At 45.0% G+C, this 27,746-nt stretch overlaps 1 protein-coding gene across 2 annotated transcripts in view; it reads right to left on the reverse strand.

Annotated features, from left to right (window-relative positions):
- Positions 1-27,746, reverse strand: part of KIAA0586 (KIAA0586 ortholog) — a 2,241,463-nt gene that overhangs the window by 1,944,629 nt on the left and 269,088 nt on the right. For both annotated transcript variants that reach the window (XM_069637413.1, XM_069637412.1), the window contains exon 5: positions 15,447-15,633. In XM_069637413.1, the coding sequence (XP_069493514.1) occupies positions 15,447-15,633 (187 nt within the window). The remainder of the gene's footprint in view (positions 1-15,446; positions 15,634-27,746) is intronic.

Consider the following 27,746-nt stretch of genomic DNA (forward strand, 5'->3'; position numbering starts at 1 on the left):
GAGGCAAACTGATTCAACAGAACTTTGCACTCCTCCTGTTCAGAATTCAGCTGAGAAGAGAGATTAACTCCTATCTGTTCATCTAAAGGTTGGCCTCTGCGGAGGTCAGGTAGAGGTTCACTCTCCTCTTCCTCAAAACTCCTACATCCGGTCTCCAGACATAAGCCTTTAAACGGTTGGTGTGAAAGACTCTGGGAGCCTCCTTAGGTCTGCCTAAATCCACCAGATAGTTCACCTCTCCATGTTGGCCCACAACCTTGACTAGTACAAGCTGGTCTTGAGTAAACTCAACCATCTTGGCCTTCTGGTCATGCCAATGTTTGACCAGAGCCTGACCTGCTTTCAAGTTATCACTTGCTTCTGCCATCATGTGTGGAGGGTGGTCAGTCATAATTTCGAATACAATAAAGTCGAAAGTCAAAATGTCGAAAATATTTGATAGAAAAATAAAAAAGGTCGAAAATCATAAATGTCGAATTTTTCCTATATTTTTTCGAAAATATGAATCAAAACATTATATAAGGTAAGTAATACAAATAAAAAAATAACACATGCAATGTTTATTTAACAAATGTGTTTTATTTTATTATATTTTATTTATTGACAACACATTTTATAATAACTTGTATTCAATATATGAATTAATAGTTTATTTTATTTAACTGTAAATGTATTAATAAATAGCTTTTATTAAGTTCAACATTCAATATAATTGTCCAGTAGATGGTGCTAGAGCATTAGAAACCTGCATTTAACCGGATATTTAATGTTTGTTTGTGTTTTCCTATGTACTTTACGTCTGCTTACGTATACGTAAGCGCCATTTTTAAAGCTTATTTTCCAACCGGTTCCCCAGCGTTCGCGTCTCCGTTACTCCGGTCATGGATTTTATGGATTTTCTTATTTTTTCATTGGTTTTTTTTGGAGCAATCCTGTTTTTTCCATTGGATTAATTGGTTTTTATGGATTTTTTATCCCTTTTCTTCCAGAGCATCGTGGATTGTGGATTTCTTTTCGTATGGGTTAGTTTTGGAGTTGCACATATTCCTCCGTGCTGGATTTGGATTTTTCTTGGTTTTTTTCTTTGCATATTTACACGGATTGCTGTTGCAGACTTGGATTTACGGAGTTACAGGTTGGTGTTTTTGGATATACTTCGCCTATGCCACACTGGATCGTTGATATCCATGAAACGTTAAGTTTACTTAAAATTTTAAGTTAAATGCAACCGAATTCAGGAAGTTTTCTTTATTCTGTGCGTCAAAATCTCGTATCAGTTGTACCAGTTTATTTTCGTAATCCCTGTATTTTTCTCTTTTTGGTTCTTGGTTTGCTAATGAAATTGTTTGCGATATCCTACATTCTTGGTGTTGTTCCTCAATTTGCAATTCCCTCAAAAAATGCCATAAATTAGGGTTGTTGATGTTGAAATTTTTATTCAATCTGCTATGCCATCCCTCTAATGTATTATTGGTGCATGGTTTATTTTCTAATGTAGCTTGGTAGCAATTCCACAACGGTACCGGGTATTTTGGCCTGCGTCTCGTTCCATTATGAGTCAATTGTCCTATCCAAGTCTTCTCAACATAGTCTAATAAATCTGTATTTTCATCCTCATGATTCTTGTAGTATTCAGTTTCAATCAAATGTTCGTAAAAATCAACATGATCCTCCTGTACAAAAGCCAATGCAAAAAGTTTGTTTATGTTGTATTGGTAAAAACTGTCCTCTCTATATTTAGTGCTCAATCCTAATTTTTGTAATTTTCGCCATATACTCTGCATAAAATGAAAAAAAACACCCTTGAACCCTTGTCTCTTTGTACACGGATGAAAATCCCTTAATTTGCGACATTTCGTAGTCCATGATTATTGTACTTGGATTAGAATCAGGTGCAGTCTCTTTAATTTTGTTGAACACGATTTTATAGGTTTCCTCACTTTTTCTTGGCATCAAAATATATACAAGTGGTATGATTTTGTCATTAATTGTCCCATGAACGGTGAAAAACTGGTGAAAAGGTTGTGGGCACACTTTAAACGTTGTGTCACTTTGCCAATGTTGACTCCGATTGAGATGTTGAAAGTTGGCAGCAGTTGAAAATATCAATATTTTTTCATTGTTTAATTCCAGTGTGGCATGGTGAAAACTGTCTCCTTTTGCGGTTATTTTAAAAACATCCGGAATTGTCATATCACTAAATAATATTGGTGCTAGTGGCAGATTCCCTTTCTGTTTGGTACGGTTTATCGTACGGCGCATTAATTTTTCAGCTGGTAACTGAGCCGATATATGTGAGGGTAATTTGTCACAAACACCTGAGAGCACTGACCCACTAGCTTCACCCTGACTTTCCACGGCTTTTCGTTTTAGTTCGGATATTGTTTTTTTGATAATAATATTGGTCTGATCTGGTAGATGGTGGTGTTCATTTTTGCTTTTTATATCGGAGCCCGCTGTAATTGCTTGTGCGCTGCATTTAGTTTTGGCATACTCTGCATTTCCAGTAAGTGCGTTCTTTTTTTTGGGTTTCCTTATAGAAAACGTAACCATTTAAAACCAACTGTTTTCCTCCTTTTTGTGTGGTAATGTACTCCACTTTGTTCTCCATTGTTTACTCTAAAATAAACGAGAAAATAAACTTACCTTTCCTGTCACACAATTGTATATTGTATGATACCTTAATGTCTAGTTACATGTTCGTTATGACAATATTACCTATTTTAGTCTGAAGAAACTCCCATCGATTTCCTGCAGTACGTTCTCAAGTGATGTTGTCAGGTAATGACGTTTTTCCACAACCGTTATTGGTTTCTTGGTACCTATACAAGGTTCTTTACGCGTGGTTGTCACCTATGAGTTTAACCCTTTTTTACCCTCTTGTGTTGTGTGAGAGGGTGTTCGGGGGGGGCTGGTGGGTGGCTGCGGGGTGTCGGGTGAGGGGCCTTGGGGGGAACCCCCCCATTAAATGGTACTATTGTTGATACTTTACATTGGGTTATTGATATTGTTAATCACCTTTTTTTTCAACATTTATTTTTCGAAAAATTGACTGTTTTAGTTATATGTATATCTTTTCGATATTTTGATTTTCAACATTTTCTTTTTCCAACATTTTTGTAGTTCGACATTTTTTTGACATTATCACTATAAACCCCTCCGGAGACCTATCACATAGTCAGTCACTTTGACTGGCTTGTGGGAAGGAGCACTCTCCAACCCCTCCTTGATCAGGGCCAATGGACCTCTGACTGGATGGCCATAGAGAAGTTCGAAGGGACTGTAACCCACTCCCTCCCAAGGGACTTCTCTATATGCAAAGAGAAGGCATGGCAGTAGAAGGTCCCACTTTTTCTTAAGGGGTTCCTCTAAAGCACCCATCATGCTCTTCATAGTACAATTAAACCCCTCTACCAGTCCATATGTCTATGGATGGTAGGCTGTAGAGAACTTGTATGTGACGCCACAGTTTTTCCACATGGCTTGCATGTAGTGGGACATAAAATTGGACCCCCTGTCGGATTTCACTTCCTTAGGAAACACTACTCTGGTAAAATAAATACCAAGTAGAGCCGTAGCCACATCCTGAGCTGTAACATGTATCTTGTAGCATGGTCTACTACAACCAGGATAACCCTGTTGCCTGAAGATGTGGGAGTGTCAAAGAGACAGACAATGTCAATGCCCACCCTCTCAAAAGTAACTCCCACCACTGGGAGAGCCACCAGGGGTGTCACATTCTTGGCTCCACTCTTGCCAGAGGTTTGGCAAGTATGACAGCTCCAACAGAATTTGTCCATTTCTGAACCCATCTTAGGCCAGTAGAAGTAGAGAGAGAGCCTTTCCTTGGTCTTCTTGAAACTCAAGTGACCAGCCAAAGGTATCTCATGGGCTAACTGTAGGAACTGGAGTCTGTTAGCTAGGGGCACTACAATTCTTTTGCAGTCCCCCGGGGTCGACTCAGTTGGTTCACTGTAGCAGAGGCAATCTTCCCAGCTTAAGCTGTGCTTTCCAACTTCTTGCCCATCAAGTTGGTTAGCAGCCTGCTGTCGAAGACTTTCAAGAGTAGGACACTCTCTGTCCTTTGCTAAAGTCTGCCCTGTTGGGTCCACCTTCTGCCAGTAAAGACTGCAGCTCAAGATGTTCAAGAGGGTCAAGATCTTCAACTAAGACAGTGTCTTCTTCCAGATCTGACTCTTCAGATGCTGGTTCAACTACACAAGGTTGCACCTACCACTCTGCCTCAGCAGGTGGAGTAGTCACAGGAGTGACTTTGGACAATCTTGGTGATGTCCTGGTTGGTAGCATAGGGGTGCTGTCTTGACTTCTTCCTGCAGGTGTTGGGGTTTCCCCTTTGCCTCGGTTTTTCGAGAAATAGCAGTGAGCAACTCCTGTGGAGTGAAAGTGATATTTTCTTCCCTAATCACCTCTGGAGAGCCTCTAAAGGTTCTCTCCCTTGCAGACCTTGTGAGCTCCCGTTTCCTTTTACTGGGAGGCCTGGGGGTGCTTTGCACAACTCCAAGAGTTTTAAGGTCATTACTCAACAGGACTCTCCAGGGCACTTCACTCTGTACACTAACAGGTATCTTGACAGTCATATTATTACACTGGATGAGAGCTGGTAGCTGGGGAAGCATTTGCACAGGGCCTCCAGCTAACTTGGTGAGGCATTTGGGTGCTTTAGCAACATCATCCACCTTGAAAAATTATTCATCCACCACAGTTATGCTGGCTCCAGTGTCTCTGATGGCAGGGGTTTCCTGACCATTCACAAGAACACTATCTTTATAATATTCTTTAGTATTATCTGGGATGGAATTATAGACATCTAAATTCTGTTGTTCCCACAAGCCCAGGGACACTAAAGAAACACTGGCTGAGACTCTCATGGGTTCATCAGCCAGTAGGTGAAGGTTTCCACTTCTTCCTCTGGGGAGAAGGCTAAGGAGGCAGTGTGGACCGCTGAAGGTTTACCCTTACATCTGGGATCCCCTTTCACATGGTCAGTTGACCGACAAACAACATTTCCCAGATGTTTTGATGAACGGCAGTTTGTTTTGACCTCCATCTGGTTTGGGTCCAGATGGTGTACTAGCCTGATTTGGTTTCACTTGGGGTTTACCCTTATGTTGCCGTTTGAGGCCCTCGTTTGGATTGGAGGTATTAGAATTCTCTTTGTTGTCTTTCTTTGGTTGTTTCCCCTCATCCTTTTTCTGAGTAGCCCCAGAATCCTTGTGAGTAGCCCTGTTGGCAACCCACAAGTCAGCAGCCTTAGCTAGTTTCTTTGGATCTATCTCCTTAGAATCAGCGAAGCGCTGTCTGAGCTCAGAAGAGCAGACATCAAAAATAGACTCCAACATAACAAGATTTCTCATTCCTTCATAAGTGTTTACTCTGTAACCCTTAATCCAACCATCTAAGTTTTTCAAACATTCATATACCCAGGTAGCCCGAGGGGTACCATTATGCTTTTTGAGGCTCCTAAACCTCTTAGGGTACTGGGAAGGGGTCTTCCCAAATCTACCAATTAAAGCTAGCTTCACACACTCATAACCCATCATATCCACCTCCCCCAACTCCATCACAACATCAACAGTGGGTAGCCTAGAGAAGAGTCAGGGAAGCAATTGATTCCCTGTGAAACCTTGAATACCATGGTTATATTCAAACATTGCCAACCAATCTAAAATGTCAATCTTAACCTCATATATACCCACAATTTTTTTAGGCATACAGGGTGTCTTAGGACTGGAAGACCTAGAAGACTCTGGGAGAGAAGCATTTTCAAGAGACAGTTTTCATTTCAAGTTCATGATTCAACTCCATTTCTCTGAGCTTCGGTTCTTGGTGTTTTTGTTCAGTTTGAGCATTTAAATGTTTGAATTCCAGTTCACGCCTCATTTTCTCTAGAGCAATGAAATCAGGACTCGGTGTAGGACCTGTGGGGGTCCCAGTGGACAAGGGTTGAGTTTGGTGAGCAGGCAAGGGGCCAGGGTGGCCTACATTAAGAGACACATCTTCCTCTTCCAACTCATCATTAATAGACATAGTATCATCCTCAATACTTTCCACATTTGATAGAGAGTCAGGTATTTAAGACCCACTCCCTAGACTGACTAACAACTTTTCAATGAATTCAATCTTTTTGCCTTTGGCAGAGAGTTTCCTTTCTTTACACATGTTTCTTAAATAATCAGCAGTGTAACTCAGGAGGGTCTCCGGACTGTGGCTTTCCATATCAGACATGATTATTGTTGCTTTTTAGTGATGTTAGCCTTGTGGTTAGTTGATCCAAGCTAATAGCAGCACTCTAAGTGTAATTACTATACTTTGATCCTCACCGCTGTACACCATTGTTAGGCAGAATTATATGCAGTACCCTTTGGGAACCCTACACACAATTAAGAGAACAAGTGACCGTACAATTTCACCTTTAGTAAAGCCTGTACTACACAGTTATAGTGACAGCAGTAGCAGTGCAGCCAGACTTAGCTGAAGAGTAAGTGAGCAGTACAAATAGTTACACAAAGGACAGCAATTACTATGATTCAGGCAAACACTGACTCAAGGTTTCTAAGTAAAAGAATATATATTTATTTACTCAACAGTTGTAGAACATTTCACTATTCTAAGCAAGGTCAAAATCACAATCATAAATACACCATACCACTTACCTTAAATTCCAGACAAGTTAAGCTCACAAAATGAAGTGGGAGCAAAATGGCACTCCAGCAATTTAAAAGGGAGGGAAAGAAAGTTATCAGCAACTAGGCAAAACCAACGGGTAAGTTTTCTGAGCAGTTGAACAAGAGAGACTACAGTGAGGAGATCAGCTAGAAAAGGCTTAGGGCCAAAGTCAATAGGTTAAAAGTTTTTTGCTCAAGATCACACAGTTCAGGGTAGTTTGCGGTAAAGTTTGTGGCACAGATTCCGGACGAGGTTGGTTGGTAGAAAAGTTACTTCAAAGAGAAGAGAAGGACCAGCCCTCGGATTGGAGATAGATTTCAAACACTTTCACTGCGGCTGAGCGAAACGCACAACCGGATTTGCACAGTACCTTAAAACGGAGAGGGGGCTGTAGCTGAGGCAGACGTTCCTGGTAGTTCTTGCAGGCTCACGGTTCTTGAAGCGATTGTCAGACTGATCAGAAGTAGGAAGACTGGAGGGTCCTGCACTACCCAGGGAAGAAACCAGCAGCAGCGCCAAACAACAAATAAAAGGTGCGCTCCTTAAAACCCAAGCAGGGTCCGACCTTCCTGGCTATCCAGCCCACTGTAGCTCTGTACAGCGAATTCAACCAGAGTAGGGGTCCTGGCTTGTAGTTTGAGTGAACTGGTTGGTCCCACCAGCTCAAGGGAAGAAGTTTCCTGGAGGATCTTCTCTGTCGTCGGATTTGGAGATTTGGACCTGCAGCAGGGCTTAACCGGGCGGTTCAGTCGTTGTAGGGGTCCTCTTCTTCCAATTCCTTGTTGGTTCTTTTGTTCCAGTGGCGAGACTGCTCTTCCAGTCCAAGAGACCTGCTTTTTATGCAGTTTTCCCCAATTCATACAGCCTGGCTGTCAATCACACAGCAGGGTGGCTTGCCTGACAAGGCCAGTCCCCTTAGCCAATCAGACAAGAGTGCGACTTGGGTTTCCAAGGGAACCCATGGCAGGAGTCCGAAGATCCCTCCCTCACATCCTGCCTACCTAGACTATCAGGCGCCTTAAATAGGGCTTCTGTGCAGAAGCCTGCGAAAAGACAGCGAACAAAGGAGTCAAAAACACAAGAAAGACTTCAACAAAAATAAATGGCGACTAAACCCAGCCGGAGCCAAAATAAAACATATATGGTCAAGTGGGTTTTATGTTCGAGGCTAAAATAATAGCCTAAAACATTACCACGTTATGTAAGATAACCACGGTAGAAAGGTTAGGGCAGATACCGCTGCCACCAGCCAAGTCTTAATGTTAAGGGAGCGAAACAAGGCTCTACACCAGATTTTCTTGTTGCTGTTGGCAGTGTTTTTAACGATAATGCCTGGTTGTTCTGTATTTTGAAAATGTTTAATAAAACTTAATGGAAAAAAAAGTGACTATATAAAGTTAATGGCAACTTTACCTGTTTCTGGGGGACAGTAGTCAGCCCCAGAAAAATGGAGTCATTGGGAAGTCTCAAAGACAACCCTGTGTCACTGCACTGAAGGTGCTGTGTAACACAAAAAGTTGTGCACATGGAGTAGGTGAGGCTCCAGTGCCCAAGATCACACAAAGTAGAAATACAAATAGAAAAACAAATGCAAGAGTGGGGAAAAAAGGCTGACACTCTTACCAGGTGAACAAAATAAATCCTAGAAATCCAGCAAAGCTGCTGGGGGACTCTTTAGGTATGGGGAAAATCAACCATTTATGACCACACCAGCCTATGTCCGCCACAGGTAATTAACATTTTGGAAGTGACACTCTACATTATAAGTAATAGACACCTTAAGAGCGATTCCACCTAAAGAAAGCTCCCTTTGACAATCTCTCCGAAATGTTTAAATTGAATGCAAAACATTTTTTTTGGCAGGGTGATTATCCCTCTATAGGGAAACCATACCTACGAGAAGACACCTCATGCTTAAATCAAGACTGCCTCTCAGCCGACTCCACAGACTAGACCAGGTAAAGGTACCTTTAGGTCTAATCCAGATCATTATATATATCTTAGAGATCTAATTAAGCACTTATAGCTTACTTTCTCATTATGTTGTTTTTACCAACAGTTACAACGGTTTTATATTACGCAAGAATCAGCGTGTACACTGTTTACAAGACCCTGGAGGAAACTTCAGCAATATAGAATAAGAGTATATATTGTATGTTATTAAGATTATCAAGTGACAATACTCCTGAAGAAAGTTCCTTAAACAACTGAAGAGAACTGAAACATGTCGAGATTACCACTACCACTATGGTTTATGTAGTAACCATTGAGACTGCACTTATGTCAAGTTAATGACAATATTAATTTAGAGACAATCATTTCAGCCTCTAAAACTATTAATAACAAAATCTACTTAGATCTCTGTTTAGCCAAGTAGGCGAAGTTTTGTTACAGGTTTTGGAATTGTATTTTTTATACAGTGTTTTATAATGTGTTTTTTATAAATTTGTAATTTTTATGTCATCATTGGATTAAATCTTCTGTGTGTGTAAAGAACAGTTTATGTTTAATGATTGTAACTGTTGAGTTGATACGAGCTATCTATCCTTTGTTTAAATTAGTTCTTACTACCCATGAGAAGATGGAGCTACCACCCAGGTGGATTCTATGGGACTCCCTCCTAAATTTAGTGGGAGAAGAAGGGGCCTTCACACTTGAACCTGCCACTGAGCAGGGAAGCCAGAGAGGAGACCTTAGAAGGGTCCTGCAATAGATAAGAATCAAGGACCATACTTCTGTAGCACAAGCTCAGTGACGGTCTGATGAGTTGAGCCAAAATGAGGATCCTGGCGAGGGCTGCAAGGCTTGACGTGACTCTCCTGCTAGAACAGGGAAGGGCACTATACCCCTTATGAGGGAGAATGGCACCTGTTAGGGAGAATTCTCTGTTTAGGCTGAATTTCCTAACCTAGTGAGTCCCCCAGCAGCTTTGCTGGATTTTTGGGGTTTATTTTTTTTCTCCTGCCAAGAGTGAGACTCTTTTACCCTCACTCTTGGGCATGATTTGAGTGCGTTTTTGAATCTAGATGTGTTTAATGGGCTATGGGGTCTTTTACTCCATAGGGCTTCATGTGTTTTTGTGATATGTGTTACACAGCACCCGCAGTGCAGTGAGACAGGGGTGTCATAGTGACCCCCCAGTATAGACTCCATACCCTGGGACTGACTGTCTCCCAGGGCATGTAAAGTCACCATTGACTTTACTAGTCTTAAATTCTGAACAGAACCAGTACAAACCATCATATTGTGGACATACTGGCTGGGGCAATTCAATTGCCCCGGGGTCTGTTAGTCGAGGGGGCACGTCTCCGTCCCCCCCTGATCGAGTTTTGGCTGGTGGCAGTGGATACTACTTTTTATATTCAACCGCGAATATTTTCCTATAGGATTTCCCATTGTTTTAGGCTACTACCTTTATTTAATTATTTACGGTAGCCTCGAACATACCGCCGGTTTATTTAATTAATATTAATTCTCCAGTTGGTATTTTTTGCCAAAACTTGATTCTAAAATGGGTATTGTGTTCTCTTCTGTGACTCCAACCCAAGTCGAGCCCTTTGTTCCACTTTTTGGCAGGCTTCTCCACAGAAGCCCTCCAAAGTGGTGCCACTCTGTCTGGGGTACTTAGGAGGGGTGGAGGGGGATTTAGGCACCCTGGACTGAGTTGCCTAGGCAACTCAAGTCGCACTCCGTCCTGATTGGCCCAAGTGGTGAGCCGGCCGGCTCACCACTTAGCATGTTTGAGTGACAGCTAGGCTGAGTGAATGGGGGTTTTCTGCATAAAAGCAGGGCTTTGGGGACTGGAACTTCAGAAGTCGCCACAGGACCTAAGAATCCGACGAGGGAGAAGCTGAGCCGACCTGCCACGACACCACCACCGGTGGAGCCCTGCTGGACCGCCTCACCACTTTTCCCAACGACAGAGGAGATCTCCCGCCGGAGAGTCTTCTTCCTTTGACTGGTGGGGATAACCAGTTTCACCGTCTTTTCGCCTTCCCCGACGTACCTAGTGGCCGCCTTGCCTGTGCCAAGCACCCCGGCAACCGGAATACCACGTTTTACCAAGACCGCGAAACAAAGGCACCACCATTAACCAGAAATCTCTGCGGCTGGTTTCTTCCCTGGTAGTGCAACTACCTTCATCTTTCCTCCAAGTCGAGATCTTCTCTTCCCCTGGACGACGACGCACTTGCACCCACTAGCAGGAACAACTGCCACCGCTGGAGGATCCTTCCCACTTAAGCTACCATGTCCCGCCTGGCTTCCCTTGCTACCGACTGTACGGGGTAGATTTAGTCCCCGGCTTTCGAACCTGGGTTAGACTGGGACACCCTGGCTAAACTTTCCTAAGCCTCTCTAAACTCTGTTTGAACTCTCTGCAAGACTTTCTAAGCCTATAGTAACTGTGTGATCTTGGACGCATTTGTGCTCTGCTCTCTCTAAGAGTGGGCCCAGCCTTTTGACTTTGGCTCACCAGTGACTTTTGCTCTTCTGCCTTGCTAACAGTGTTCCTGAACCTTAGAGTGGTGTACCTTTCCATATTCTGTCTTTTTCCCTCCCTTTCTCACAAACTCATTGGAGTGCCATCTAGTTAAGCGCTCACCTCTGTATGAAAATAAGTGGTGTTTGACTGACTTATCTGATAAGGAAAAAGGGGTGTACATATTACAATAGTAACTGTGTTTAGAATATTTTACAACAAGAGTGCTGGAGTGTTTCAAACCGTGTGTTTTTAAATAAATAATTATATACTTTGATACCGAAGCTCTGGTCAGTGTTTCTTGTATTATTGTATCTGAGTGCCTATTGTGTATACTTCGCATACTGCCTAACTCTTCTTGAGGGAAGTCTGACTGCTCAGCCACAGCTACCAGGTAAATCTGGGTGATACAGACTGCTACCAAGTGGGTTTACTGCCAACACCTGTAGTCTTAAATCTTTTGCAGTGTTCCCTGAGGGAACTGCACAGGTTTCTGCCTAACAGCACCATGTCCCTTATATATTAGATTGGGGTGAGAATGCCCGATTGTGGTAAAGGCTCTATGTCCTTAACGTGAACTAGGGCACTACAAACCCTGATAAGTAAGGAGTGTATGTTAGGAAAGATTCCCATTTATGTGAAGATTTCCCTCCAGTTGTGGACCCCCCCCCCCCCCCCAACTCTTTGCTTTGTTTAAACACCATAGTCTGACTTCACCAGTGAAGCGCAGCCTTCTGCTGCACTCCACTGGGCTTTTCGCTCACTTTAGTATGGGGAAACTGACATGCCCTTAAAGACGGTCAGTACTGCAAGACTTTGTTTCCCTTAGTCCTTGTCAGTGTTGCAACTTTTCTGCAACATGTTGCAAGTGCACAATGTACCTTACAGTACAGTGCACTTGGGTCTCTTAGTCATTTCCAAAGGCCCTAGATACTATTGAAGAATTCTTTACAAGTGCGGATGAGCCTTGGACAGGACTGGTGCCAGCTTATCTTTTCATGTATTTTTAACCCTTTCTTGCCATGCAAACCGTGTGGTCTGCGTTTGGCAAAGAAAGGTGGCCTTGCTCCAAAATGGCCATGCCACAAGGTTCTTTGTCCTGTCCTTAGGCCATCTTTCCCCTTCACCTTCCCCAGGTCGAGCCGACCCGGGTCAGTCCTCATTTGGGCATGAATTCTCCTGCGAAACGCCAAGCTTTCGCTGGCTTCTGCATGCCTTGTGTGTGCTTCCAGGATGTGGGCTGGACTGTCTGGTTCCAATACACATCCTGGGTGCCAGAGAGTCTGGTGTGCTGTGAATACCTGGGACCACCGCGGTCCATGATTGGTCCACGTATGATGTGCCTGTATGTGAGCAGATCTCCCATTGGGCCCTCTTCGTTTTGGCGCAAAGGAGAATTTGGATAAGAGAAGGCTCCAAACAACCATACCAGGTCGATCTCTGTAGTTCTCACTGAATCCTGAAAACTAAGAAGCCGAGTCAAGGAACCACTTGTGACCCGGTGGGAGGTTTGGCACCCTGAGCCCGCTGTTGTCCCGCTGGACCCCTCTGCATCTGATCGAACTAGAAGGTCTGCGAAGACGCTTCAACCCATTGGATTAGTGGGATCAACTATTCTCTGCACCTTCATCAAACCCTGCAACTAAGCCTTCTCGGAAGTGTCCCTGGGCCAACCAGTGGGCTGACCATCTTGCGCAGGACCTTTGCTCTGTCTCCGCCACCGTTTCGATGAGGCCCTCAAAACTTGGTATCCCGTAAACTGTGTGTTGACAGCACTCTTGCATCGAATTTCAAACACATGGCGTTCCCAGGTCTGGAGTAAAGAGAAAGAGCCTGAACCGGAGTACACACTGTTACCGTGTCGCCCAGCCGTGGTGACGAACATTGCAGGTGTTTCTGCTGTGCCCCTCTTGCCCCTGAAGCCTAATATGGTGACACTCCGCCTGATCCATCCACCAGGAGCGGAGAAAATCGCCACTGTCCCGCTGGGGAATCAACGCTGCAGCTTCGCCGCAGAAAGCAGCAGAGTCACAGACATTGCAGCATTTGAACCTGCAGCCGAAGTGGACTTGACTGCCGAAGTTTGGTCCGGAGTGCACCAATGGGCTGGGAGTACCAACGACCCTTACTGGTGGCCCATAGCGCATCCATCCATTTTTACGCACGAGTGGCCCCTAAGGGCCCCTCTCCTTTCCACAGCTAGTGTAAATTAGCAAACTATTCCCAACTCTTGGAACCTGTTCTGCCCTCAAGGGGAGACCCTCCATGGATAGTGGGAACGTATCTGCATCACCTCACCCGCCTTACTGAACTGCTACAGAACCTACAAGAGACCCTGGTTCGCCCATCTGCACTACCGCGTGCGCCAGCATTGCAAGTACATTTGAGCACTAGGCTCTTCTCATCGTAGGAATTGGACTGCCTTTCAGTTAGAACTGTGATTGATGTCGAACTGCCTAACCACTCTTTGCACTACCTGCTTCCTTCCCTTTCTAGGCTGTGGACCCATTTTGTGCATTTAAACCTTTAGGCCCATTGGTCTTGTATATATATTTTGATAGGATTGTGTTGGTTTAAAAGTATCACTGTGATTATGATTATGTGTTGATTTTCAAAGGCCTTGAATAAATGTAGTGGGTTGAGCGCTCGCTGCTGCGATCTGAGCGTGATCTGCAGGTCGCAAGTTCGAATCCCGGCAAGGCCAACTCAGCCTTTCATCCTTCCGAGGTCGATAAATGAGTTCCAATTTCGGTTGGGTGATATTGTATGTAAATATGTGCTCTGTAAAGCGCTTTGGTTTAAGGCGCTATATAAATAACACATTATAATTACAACTGACTTGGAGTGATTTGTAAGTGTTCTTTAGCTGTGTGTTCATTGAGGTCTTTCAGTCACCCTCACCCCTCCTGAGTCCTAGTCTGACCCCCGCCCAGCTACCCCGATTTCTGGCTTGTCCAGGCGGTTACCCTGTTCCAAGAAACTAGGCTGGCCTCCTGAATCTCTGCCACCAGGTCAGAGTTCAGAAATTCATCTGAACAGCGTAGCAGTCACTACCCTTCTGGTGTGGATTAGAAATAGCAAGCTGAATGCTATATCCCTGTGCAAAGGATCTGCGGCAAAGAAGTGCCTAAGCCATATATCCTTGTGAATAGGTTACAGCCAACTAGTGGCTGGGTGCGACATCCCTGAGAAGGCAGTGTTCAGAAAAGCTCTGAAATCAATATTCCAGTGAGAAGAATTCTCCTAACAGTTACTTCAGAGCGGTTGATTTAGCCCAGTCCCAAAGAGAGATCTGTGTTCTGCGATAAACCCCTAATCATTCAGGCATTTAGGACAAGCCGGACCTGAGGCTATGCTCAATTTACAGAACCTGGGGGGAGGCCAACTGTCCCATGCTAAGAAGAACCCTGCAACTTTATTACAATCACCTGATGCTGTTGACTAAGTGCAGCCCTAAAGAAGAGAATCCAGTTTCAATTGTACAAACTACAAATATTCGCCTTAAGAGTTTATCATCACCAAGTCCTGACAAAACCATCAAAACCTATTTCTTAGTCACCCGTTTGTTGCATCTGCCAAAGTAGAAGCTTTCTCTGTAAGGTCTCCATCAATTCCAGTCCGTTGCGACTTCCCTTTAGCTTTCAGAGCCATTATCACTGGTGCATTGATGGGCACTTCTAATATGATAATGGCAGCATATGAACTCTTGATGGTCTTCTATTGAAACTCTCCAGAGAGGATTTGAGGAATCAAAATGAATGCAAATACAGACGCCCAAAATATGCATGCAGATGTAGTAAGAACTCAATAAATCTCAAAGGCCCAAGAGCAGACACAGCCTTGGTGGTGGCCAGATACGAGGGCTACATGTCACAAAATGGCCAGTCCGAAAAGTCAGGCATCTTTAGCCCATAACAGCCTGCAAGCATTTTCTGTAGAAAAAAATGGCATTCCATTAAACAAGGTAACAATGCAACGAAATAGGCATGGACAAAGAAATAATCAAAAAAAGTGGTGGGAAGAGGTTGTAAATGGGTGACAAAGAGGCATTTAGATAGCAGGAGACCACTTCGAGTACGGCAAAAAAAAGGCCAATGGATTCGTAACATTTTGAAAATGAATGAAACTGTAGGCAAACATATCAAGAGATCAAAAATGATTTAATGTAAAACACTCAAACATCCAATAGAAAGGTGATCTCTTAGGAGTTCTACCTTGATCATATGATAGAGTAAGTCAGGCACAGATTATACAACAAAATATGTATAAAGTCACTCACTTTCAGAATAGGAGCAGCAGTCGCAATAGCAGCTGCGGTGGCTGCTGCGATTATCCCAGCTGAATTGAGGTCACCAGGTCCTGACGTCTGGTCACTCGTTGCCTTTTCACTTGTTTCTGCCGTAATGTCCTGGTAGGGCTTAACCTGCACTTCTTTAGTTGCGGGAGTCTCGTGTACTGCAGAATGACTTTGAAACAGAGGGGTCAGAGATCTTTTTAAAATACGCTCTTCTCACTATTCTCCATGAAAAAAACTCAAACATACTATGTATGTCCAGTGTGTGAATAGCTAAAGTTGGACACAAACTCATGCTCATCCCAACAACACCAATATAATTTCAAATCACATGAGGAAAACAGAGATCATGTTTCCCAATTCGGATGTTATTCATTTTGCTGCATCCACAAATAATTAAACAAAGCATTGTTCTCAAAATACATTAATATTTTACTAATGTTACGCCTCTATAATAATTGCACAATGCTGGCTATCCACTCTGCAGAATACTCTGGTGCACCGTTTTCTACAAGCAGGAGCAAAATACAGATGAAGACGGATTGTGGGTCTCAAATTCATTGGCGTCACAAGCACTAACACACAAAGCAATATAGTTTACCAACTTGCTTCCAAGAAGTCTCAGACTTATTTTTTTTCTAAACCAAAATCTGTGCATCAAATGGATTGGACAAGAAGTACAATTCTGCTTTGAGCACTTGTACTCCCACATTAACAGTGCTGCACCTACAATTTTCACAGCTCTGCAGAAAACAGATTGCCTCTGATATTGGAAGACTTGGCGATCATCAAGAGTTTGCTGGTATCACCGACAGGATACTGGCAAACTGCACTTACTGTCGCCGCTGACCAATATCCCGGGCTGCAGAGTGCCGGTAAGTTCCCATTCCCACAGAGTATCGTACTCCATGGGACAGGATTGCCGCAATAACCGGGAACGGTATTACCAGTACCGGTTTATGCAGCATTTATTTTCTGGTAGGGGCCTGATGTACCTGCTGGTAGATCAGTGGCTTCCACTAGCAAACAAAGTGTGCTGGTCCGGTAAAAATGCCATAGTCCATATTACCAGCATTTTTCTGGCATTTCTACCAGACATATGTCCTGTAAGGTCAGATTTACAAAGAAGAGTACCACCAGTGAAAAAGTTGCTCGAATTTTGATGACCAACTAGGAACAGTCACTGCAAGTTGCAATCTAGCATACCTAGACTCCAAGTGTCTGTGATGCACAAATTGCTGCATGCCCAATATTCGTGGCTGAAACTGTTCTTTAAACAAGGGCACCTTATAGAATGGTTTATAATCATTTATATGGGATACATTACTCACCATAATCGTATTTCTGATGCTTGTATCTGCTTAGATTCACATGCTGTGCATAGGCCGACATCTAGTGGAAGCTGCGGAGTATTAGTTATTTTCAAAATTCGAAAAAGGACGTCGACAGGGCGTGCCAGATAAAAAATCCCTAGTGTGACGTCCACTGTACCCATGGTCATTCACACGTCGAGGTCCATCAGATTGTTATTTTTCTGACATGAGGTAGCATGAAGCGTAGCGCGAGTACAGATTTATCCAAGCAGATATGTATTAGACAAGCTCATAAGCATCCATGCGCCTTCTCTCCGAGGGGAGGAAGGGTGGGCGCATGTGAATCTAAGCATATACAAGCATCAAAAATACGATTACGGTGAGTAATGTATCCCTTCTGAGGTTTGTGGAATCTGCTTAGATCACATGCTTTTCAAAGATTAGCGAGCAGTGTTAGGAGAAGATGGTGGGTTTTGAGAAGGTTCATGGGCGAACAGATGTCTTAGAACCACTTGTCCCACCTGTGTACCTGTCTTGGAATGTGTGTCAATGCAGTAGTGCTGAGTGAGGGTGTGTACTGAGCTCCATGTAGCTGCTTTGTAAATGCTGTCTAAGGGGACATTTGTAATAAATGCCAGAGTAGCCTGGAGCTACAGAGACAAAAAGTTGGTCTGTTTGCCTTAACGGTCTGGTCTTGTTTACATAGTAATAAACCGCCCTCCTTACAACTAGTGTGTGGAGTTTTACCTCAGCTGAGCTTTGGGGTTCTGAAAGAAAGCCGGAACCTCAATGGACTGGTTCACATGAAATTTTGAGATGAATTTAGGGGAGAACCTAGGATGTGTTTCCTGAAAACCAGTTTGTCTTTGCGTAAGGTAAAGAAAGAATCCTGCACTGACAATGCTTGTATTTCACCAACTCTTCTTATGGAAGTAATAGCCACTAAGAAGGCAGTCTTGTAAGTCAGGTGTTTAAGACTTGACTTGTGCATTGGCTCGAAAAGGGGGTCCCATGAGCTCAGCTAGTACTACACTGAAATCCCAACCTGGTGACGGGTTTGTGATTGGAGGGTGGCGGTGTCTCTTTACTCCTTCCATGAATGCCTTGATTACTAGCACTTTCCACCACAATACTTTATTGTGGGAGGTGGTGTAAGCCGACAGGGCCGCAGGTGGACCTGAATAGAGTTGAATACTGACCCAGAGTCCAGCAAGTGGGGCATACAAATTAGAATGTGGCTTGGGGTCCATTCTATAGGGTTAATTTGTTTAAATTGGCACCAAATTACAAATCTCTTCCACTTGTGGAAATAACAATGTCTAGTGTTAGGTTTGCGTGCCTCCTTAAGGATATCCATACACCTCTATGCTAGGTTGAGCTGTCCGAACTCTGACTTCGGATGATAGGGCCACAAGGAGGACCGTTTTTAGAGTTAAAAGCCTCAATGGACATGAGTGCAGAGGCTCAAAAGGTATGCAAGTCAACAATTTTAATACTAAATTTAAGTCCCAGGCTGGTACATGAAAAGGGACTGGAGGGTATACATTAGTGAGCCCCTTTAAGAATTGAATTATTAACGGTATTTTTAAAATATGAAACCTCTTCCGAGGAGCGCTTGAAAATGGACAGCGCAGCAAGGTATCCTTTTATTGTTCCTATCTGGAGCCCCAGATTAGCTAGATGTAGCAGAAAGGAAAGCACCATTGGGGTGCCACACTGAAAAGGGTCAACATCCTTGTCTTTGCACCAGTTACTAAACCTATTCCAGCGACATCGGTACAAAGACTTTGTTGCTGGTCTTCTGGCCGAAAGCAAGATTTCCATTACGTCATCCGGAAGATCCCAATCCTTGTATCTCAACCTCTCAGAAACCATGCGTGAAGGTTGAGTGTCTTGACCTCTGGATGGAGAACCCGACCTTCCTCTTGCGAGAGAAGATCCTCTCTTTGCGGAAGACGTATTGGAGGGCAGATGGACATGTCTAGAAGGTCCGGGTACCATGTCCTCCTGGCCCAAGCCGGGGCAATTAGGATCATGGTTTTCCTCAACTTTCTCAACCTCCTGATTACATGAGGAATCACAGGGACTGGGGGAAACGTGTACAGCAGTGGAAACTTCCACTCCACTACGAATGCGTCTCCCAGAGCTCCTCTTTGAGGAAATTCCCTTGAGCAGTACTGATCGCACTTCCGGTTGATCGCAGTGGCGAACAGATCCACTTGAGGGGTTCCCCAAAGGGCGAAGATCTCCAGAAGGACTTCCTGAGCCAGCTCCCACTCGTGAGAGACCGTGCTCTGCCTGCTCAGAGCATCTGCCGCTGTGTTCTTCTCTCCGGCTAGGTGAATTGCCGACAGAGATTCCTTCTCGTATTGCCCAGAACCAGAGCTGCATTTCCTCTCTGCACAGTGGCAGTGACCCTACACCTCTCTTGTTGAGATCGTACATGGCCACTGTGTTGTCCGTCATTATCAGAACATTCTTTCCCTGTACAGAGGGCAGAAAGGCCTTCAGAGCTAGTGTGATTGCCCTCAGTTCTAATAGGTTGATGTGTAGTTTGTACTCCGATGGAGACCAACGACCGCTGATTGTCAGATCGTTGGTGTGTGCTCCCCACCCCGTGAGTGAGGCGTCCGTCACTACCGTTATCTCCGGCCATGGTTGCCAAAAAGACACTCCCTTGAGAATGTTGTTGTTGCAAGCCCACCATAGAAGATCCTGAGCAACTGCGCTCGGGACTTGCAGAAGATCCGACATATTCCCTGAGTACTGGGACCACTGAGTTCTGAGTGCCCATTGAAGGGATCTCATTCTCAACCTGGCCTCTGGTACTAGAAAAATGCAAGATCCCATGAGGCCGAGCAACCTGAGAAAATCGAAGGCCGGTAGACTTTGGGCATTCTGGAATTTTGTTACCATCTGCTGGATGTGGAAAGCTCTCACTTCGGGAGGCGAGGCTTTTCCTTAGGAAGTATCCAAGACTACTCCGATAAACTGCATTTCAGGGATGGTATCATGTGGGACTTCTTGATATTGAGGGAGAAGCCCAGTTTGTGGAGGAAGTGGCAGGTGATCGAAAGATGTTCCTGAGCTTGTTCTGGAGAACTTTCTCTGATCAACCAGTCGTCCAGGTAGGGATATATGTGAATACCTCCTTTCCTGAGACTTGCTGCCACATCCGCCAACTGTTTGGTGAAAACCCTCGGGGCGGAGGGCAACCCGAATGGCAGAACTCTAAACTGATAGAGAATTGCCAATCGTGAACCTCAGGTACTTTCTGTGCTTTGGATTTATTGGCAAATGAAAGTAAGCATCCTGAAGGTCAAATGATACCAATCAATCCTGGAGCTGGAGAGCCTGAAGGATCTGAGAGAGTCACCATCTTGAACTTGTCCTTCCTGAGGAACTTGTTTAAGTTTCTCAAGTCCAAGATGGGTCTCAGTCCTCCGTCCTTTTTTGGGATGAGAAAATATGGGGAGTACCAACCCCTGTTCCTCTCCGCTACAGGTACCAGTTCTATGGCACCTTTCTCTAGCAGGGTTAAAATTTCCTGCAACAGGAGCGGATCCGGAATTTTGATGGAATTGGCTCCCGGTGGATGATTCTGAGGCCTTTTTAGAAAGGGGAGACAGTAACCTTGGGCTACTGTTTCCAGTGCCCAAGCATCTGAGGTAATGCCCCGCCATTCCTTCAGATGTTGAGATCCTGCCTCCCACTGGTGTTTTGTGTAACAAGGTCTCGGAGGTATTTGGAGGCGGCTGCAGGAGTGGCTGAGGGTACAGATGCCGCTCCTGAGGCCGATTTTGCACCTCTTCCCCGTGTTCCACGAGGGAAGTTCCTTTTGCCCCTTTGAGAGGCCTGTCCTCTTCCTCTACCAAAAGAGGAGTAGTATCGAAAAGAACGACCCCTCCAGGAAGATGAGCCGGAATAGGGTTTTAGAGGCTGTCGCAAAGAGGCGCTAAGTGATTTAGCTGCCTCTTTCGAGGTCTGAAGTTTTTCAAGGCTTTCATCACCCTTTCTGCCAAAGAGCCTCGAGCCATCAAAGGGCATGTTGAGGAGTCTAGCTTGAACATCCGGTGCAAATCCCGACTTCCTCAACCACGCAAATCTGCGTAGCACAACGCTTGCAGCCATGGATCTGCTGATACTATCAGCAGTATCCAGTCCAGACTGGAGGCATTCCCCCATTGCCTCCTTCCCGTCTTTCACTATATTCAGGAAGCCTTCCCTTTCCTCGCCTTCTGGAATATGATCAGCCGCCGCCGAAATACAGTCCCACAGGGTATGGGTAAACCTGGCTAGGGTACAGGTGACATTTGCCGACTTAAATGCCATACTGCCTGACGTGAAAACTTTACGTGCCCAGGCATCAATTTTTTTATCCTCTCTATCTTGAGGGATAGTTGGATAAGCATTTTTTTTTTTAAGTGGATGCTGCTTGAATGACTAAACTCTCTGGAGTCGGATGTTTATTCAAATATTCAGGATCCAATCCAGCTGGTCTGTATTTTCTTGGAAAAGTGCTGTCTGCCAGTGGAGTTGACACATCCCCAGAATTAGAGTATCACTCGGGTCCCTCATTCTATATGCCTTGTCAATAAGTTCTTCAGGAACTTGTCTTGTACCATAAGTAACGCCCAAAGGAGAAACTTCGTCGTCTTCTTCTGAAGCAGACTCTTCATAGATTGCAGACAGATTTGAAAAAGTCTGATCTGAGCAAAGGAGTGAATCTCCTTTCTTCCTCTTCCATCTGCTTCGAAGGAAATGGCAAATTTTTCAAAGATGACTTCGATAATGGCGTCGATGACGCATGCGTTTTTGGTGTCGGAATTATCGACGTCGAGGGCGTCGACGAAGTCTTCGACGATTTGTGTTTCTTGGCCGGCACTGGAGAGGTGCTCGACTCTCGAAGTTTCTTCGACGGTTTTACGTCGACTCGAGGTTTTTTGTATTCCTCGACGCTACTGGTTTTATCCATAGTATCCTTGGACTTCCCTTTGTCGTCCAAAGGAGCGAACTTAGGGGTATGCCTTTTTCGAGGTTCTTTCGAGGGGGTCGAGGCCGCATTCTCGAGAAACCTCCATCTTTTCGCGGAATTCTTCCCACTTACTGAGAGAATCCGAATTAGTCGGACAACGAATTTCTTCGGTCGACTCTGAAGAAGATGAGGGAGATCTATTTCTCCTCTTCATTTTTTTCGATGACGACGAAGAATGTCTTGATCTACTTCTAGATCGAGATCTCTTCGAGTCCCTATGGCGACCCAATCCCTTCTAATCAGTCTCTTTCTTATGTGTTTTTGACAAAACCTTTGAGGCCTCCCTCCCCACCGACAGTTTACCTCTCCTCTCACGAAGAGCTTTTTCGGTCATCGATTGGCAGGAGCCGCAGTCATCGGTTCGGTGACTGGAACCGAGACACCAGAGACAAATCCGGTGGAGATCGGTAATCGACATCTTAGACCCACAATCTGCACACTTTTTAAACCCACTTCTGGGTGTCGAAGGTGTCGAAGATGATGACATTTTCTTCACAGAAAATAGAAGCGCGCCGTTCTCAATAGCGAAGCGATCGGAAAAACGGAACTGAAGCAACGGGCGCGGCTCGAGCTACTTCTACCATCGGTGACGTCGACAGAGTACGGAGTACGTCGAGGGACAATCGACGCCACGACCTCGAGCACTGCCGAGAAAAGTTTTTCCGAAGCAGTGAAGCTGGAGATCACGATTTATCACAAGATGAGGAATACGTGGGAGGACACAATCCATTCGAAATATATATGGGATACATTACTCACCGTAATCGTATTTCTGATGCTTGTATCTGCTTAAGGCGCCAGGACTGTGTCCAAAGGGCCCCAGCTTGGGCCCGCTGGCACTTCCCTGGGGGGAATGATGCCTGCCTCTGGGGTTGCTGGGTCGGACCCGGCTCCTTGGAGGTAGGCATCATGACAGTACCCCTACTCAAGGCCCCTCCCAAGGTTGTTCCCTCCGGGGGTTTTGGCTTGTTCGGAAATCTACGGTGGAACCTTTGTATTAATCGAGGTGCGTGAACATGGTTACTAGGCTCCCACGATCTCTCCTGAGGTCCATATCCCTTCCAGTCAACAAGATAGAAGAGTTTTGACTTTAACACCTTGGAGTCTAAAATGTCTTTAACTTCGAATTCTAATTCCCCTTCAATTTGAACTGGGACTGGAGGCTTGGACAGTCAGGTCCCTGGTTGTACTGGCTTCAAAAGTGATGCATGAAAAACTGGATGAATATGCATGTTAGACGGTAAATCCAGTTTAAAGGCCACGGGATTGATTATAGCCTTCATGGGATAAGGTCCTATGAATCTGGGATTGAAGGTTCGCGGGCCCTTGAGGGGTAAATGTTTCGTTGCTAGCCATACCTGGTCTCCTACTTGGTAAGGAGGAGTTTTACTTCGGTGCAAATCAGCGTTTTCTTTATACTTTTTCTTGGCTTGCTGTAAATGAGTTGCAGCTTCTTTGAAGGCTCGGGTTATTGTGGAATCCAGATGATTTACTGCGGGCATTTCCAGGGTCAGAGGTGGATCTAGTTCAGAGGTCCGAGGATGTTGACCATACAAAGTATAAAAAGGAGTTTGTCCGGTTCCAGAATGCACTGAATTGTTGTATGCATATTCTGCGATCCAAAGGATGTCTTTCCAATTTAACCCGGATTGGTGTAACATGCACCGAAGATATTGCTCGAGAGTCTGATTGGTTCTCTCGGTTTGTCCGTCGGTCTGGGGGTGGTGGCTGGTGGATAACCGCACATCTATTTGTGCTAGTTGGCAACACTTCTTCCAAAAATGGGAGATAAATTGACTTCCACGATCCGAGACTAATATGGAAGGGAAACCATGTATGCGAACTATATTCTCCAGAAATTCCTTGGCCAAGGTGGAAGCTGAAGGCAAACCTTTTAAAGGGATAAAGTGGGCCATTTTGGAGAATAGATCCACAATTACAAGGATAGTGTTGTAACCAGCACAAGGAGGCAGGTCAGTTATAAAGTCCATTGACAAGGTGTGCCATGGTGCCGGTGGAATATCCAAGGGTTGAAGTAGGCCGGCTGGCCTTTTCTTTTGACCCTTGTTTTGGGCGCAAATTCCGCAAGACAATACAAAAGACTATGTCTTTTCTCCAAGAAGGCCACCAGAAGTGGCGTTTGATTTTTTCCTCCGTTTTAGCGATACCAGGGTGTCCTTCCATTAATGATTCATGATGGGCAATAACAAGTTCTTGCAATTCTTTACTTGGCAGAAACAACCGCTCCTGGAAGTAGGGTAAATCATCCTTAATGGTGTAATGAGGACCCTTTTGACTCCATTCCAGTAAGGCTGAAGAGTCTAGAAGTTGTTTTACTTGTGTTTGGATGTCCTCAATAGTTTGTAATGAAGTTAGGCCTAAGATTCTTTGTTCAGGTATGATTGGCACAGGTTCTAAACTCGAATTGGGTTCTTCCATGCCAATCCGGGATAAGGCGTCCGCTTTACCATTCTTGCAACCAGGGCGATAGGTAATTACAAAATCAAATTCCGCAAAGAATAGAGCCCATCGGAGTTGTCGTGAAGATTGAGCTTTGGCCGCCTTTAAATACTGTAAATTTCTGTGGTCCGTAATTACAGTGATGGTGTGTCTTGCCCCGAGAAGGTAGTGACGCCAAGCCTTGAAAGCAGATTTAATAGCCAGTAACTCTTTGTCGGTAATTGCGTAGTTGATTTCAGGAGGAGAACATTTCCTGGACCAAAAGGCCACAGGGTGTAGTTGGTTAGTTTCTGGGTCTCTTTGCGACAGGACAGCTCCCATGGCCGAACTGGATGCGTCGGTTTCCACAATGTAAGGGAGATCTGGGTGCGGGTGCTTCAATACAGGTGCAGAGGTGAATTTGGTTTTCAGGTCCTGAAAGGCTTGTTCGGCCTCAAGAGTCCATTCAAAGCGTTTGTTTTTCTTTAGGAGAGCTGTGATGGGTTGGACTGTTCGGGAAAATTACGGGATGAATCTTCGATAGAAATTGGCGAAGCCGAGCATGCTCTGAACTCCCTTCACCGAGCTAGGAGATGGCCATTTGAGGATGGCGTCCACCTTTCGCGAGTCCATTCGGACTCCTTGAGGTGTCAGGATGAATCCGAGAAACTCAACTTCTGTGGTATGAAAAACGCATTTTTCGAGCTTTGCAAATAGTCTGTGCTGGTGCAATTTCTCAAGAACGGCCCTAACATGTTTTCTGTGATCGGATTCTGAAGAAGAGTACACCAGGATGTCGTCACTATAAACAATGAAAGACATCGATAAGTTCCCGAAGAACATCATTCATAAAGTACTGAAAGCCGGCAGGTGCATTACACAAACCAAAGGGCATCACCTGATATTCGAAGAGCCCAAATTTGGTGCGGAATGCAGTCTTCCATTCGTCGCCTTCTTTTATACGCACCAGGTGATAAGCTCCTCAGAGATCTAACTTTGTGTACACACAAGCGTCTTTCACCTGGTCGATAAGCTCAGGGATCAGGGGCAGAGGATAACGATTCTTAATCATTATTTGATATAGGGCACGATAGTCTATACATGTTCTAAGGTCGCCCTCTTTTTTCGGCACGAAGAACAGAGCTGAGGAGACAGGAGACTTGGACGGGCGAATAAAACCATTGGCTAGGTACTGATCTAAATACTGACGCAAATGCAGGTTCTCAGGTTCCGTAAGAGCATAAATCCTACTACAAGGTAGTTGAGCATTGGGTACCAGATCGATTTGGCAATCATAAGACCGATGGGGAGGTAACGTGTTAGCCTGTTCCTTCTGAAAAATGTCTTGGAATTCTTGGTATTCTGACGGTAGCTGTACAGGGGTGGAAGTTGCTGAGGCTAGACCCATAACTGGATTTCTTGGATAACAAGTTGGTTCACAATCAGGAAAACTTATCTTCTTTGCTCGCCAGTCAATTCTGGGATTATGTGTTTCTAACCAAGGAATTCCAAGAATTACTTGAAATTGTGGGGCCTTGATCACATCAAACACGCTTCCCGATGTCCATCCTGACCCACCAGTGTCATTTCAACAGTGGAATGCGTTACAGGCCCTGAGGCTATTTCGGTTCCATCTACTGTAGTAATGACATCTTGGGTTACTTTCGGGCGGAGAGGGAGCTTAATCCTGGAAGCCAATTCACGGTCTATGTAATTTCCAATAGCTCCACTGTCGATGTATGCTTTTATAGCATGCAACTGCTGAGGCTGTTTTGGGTCCACGAGCACCATTGGCATGACAAAATGCGAGGTCAAAGAGTTTGTTTTCAAGCTCGGCAGGCGGACCCCTACGCTTGTCGGGCTAGGTCGTTTCCCGAATCAGGTGTCAATAAATCGTTATCAGTGGCTCCAACCACCTTCTTAGGTGGTTTAACCGGACAATTTCGAAGAAAGTGACCTGAAGTCCCGCAATACAGACAAAGTTGCATTTGCCGCCTTCTCTCTCGTTCCTTCTGCGTTAATGGTCCTTTAACACCGCCGATTTGCATAGGTTCGGATACGTCGTACTCTTGGAGTTAGCGTGGGTTTTGATCGGTACTCGGGTTTCGTACTTGAACCGATCTGCTTTTCTATTTTGAAGTCTGTGATCAAGTTGAACCACCAAGTCTATGTAGTCTGCGCAGACCTGGGGTGGGTCTACTATCTGAGCTAGAACATCCTTAAGCTCTCCGCGCAGGCCTCGATGAAACAATGTGATCCTTTTGTTTTCTGGCCATCCAGTTTCCACAACCAGTCTATTAAAGGTGGCAACGTAGGACAGGAGATCCAGATTACCTTGTCGTAAGGATAGCAGTTCGTTATCAAGGGCCTGTCCTTGAGAGTGTCGAGCAAACAATCTTTCCATGCTGGCCTGGAAACCCTGAAAATTCTGGAGAATGGGATCATCCTGATTTACCAATGGAATAGACCAATCGGCAGCACTGCCACTGAGGTAAGATAGTATAAAGGCTACCTTGGTCTGGTCGTTAGGGAAGGCCCCGGGTCTGCATAGAAAGTGTAAACGACATTGGTTCATAAATACGGCATATTTCTTGGGATCCCCCGCAAAACGTTCAGGCGGGGCCAAAGGCATGTGTCCAGGTAGATTGATTTGTACCGGGTTATTGAAACCCATTGATGTGGAAGTACCTCCGGAATTAGATAAAGGAGTGTGCCCTGCCTGGGCCTGCAAAAACCTTTTGGCCAGGTCATCTGTTCTTTCCTTGGATAGGATCAGTTCTCTTTTGAGAGCGTTAGTCTCCTGGCGGGCTGAGTGCACTTCTGCCTGTAATTCCCCCAAAAGCTGGGCCAGCTGATCTGTCTCGGAAGTCTCCATAGCGCCCAGGTGGGAAATTGTGGGTAGGCTTCGTGTTCTGTCGCGCTCACCTGATTCCCACGGAGGCGCAGGTCTGGCTTCGAGTGCTGATGCTTCTTCAATGGTGAAGCGCAGGACTCTGAGGATGGACAGGTAGAGCCCCTCTACTCTGGCTTCTCTGGCTCGCAGGAATATTCCCCTGTGCGTGAAAAGGGAGTATTACCTACTGACGGAATAATGCTCAAGCCTCCCACTCCCTTCCAACCCTCCACGATACCCTTCCATGATTCCCCGTGAAGTCTCACCTTAGGGTCTGGAAGGATGAGTTCTCCATCCTGCTTCTGATGCAGGTGCGCGTTGAAACCCAGTTACTTCACTGGATTGAGGTTTGATGGGAGTTCAAATAAGCTTGACTATTCAGGTAAGGCGCTGTAAGAGTTCTGTAGCAAGTTCAAAAGTTCAAGCTTAATAATAATGTTCATTGTCTTATTGCAGCAAGCGCTAACGCTTATGTCTTTTTCCCCTTAGGGGCCGGGGTTCGGAATGCCGGAGATATGGCGCCGACCCGAAGTGAAACGTGCAGTTCCAGTAAATGACAGGTAAGTTCTGGATGAGCGTTCGGGTAATGTCTTTGCATTCGCTCA

Source organism: Ambystoma mexicanum, chromosome 14, assembly GCF_040938575.1.
Source record: "Ambystoma mexicanum isolate Mex_15411 chromosome 14, UKY_AmexF1_1, whole genome shotgun sequence".
In the NCBI taxonomy this organism is placed as follows: domain Eukaryota; kingdom Metazoa; phylum Chordata; class Amphibia; order Caudata; family Ambystomatidae; genus Ambystoma; species Ambystoma mexicanum.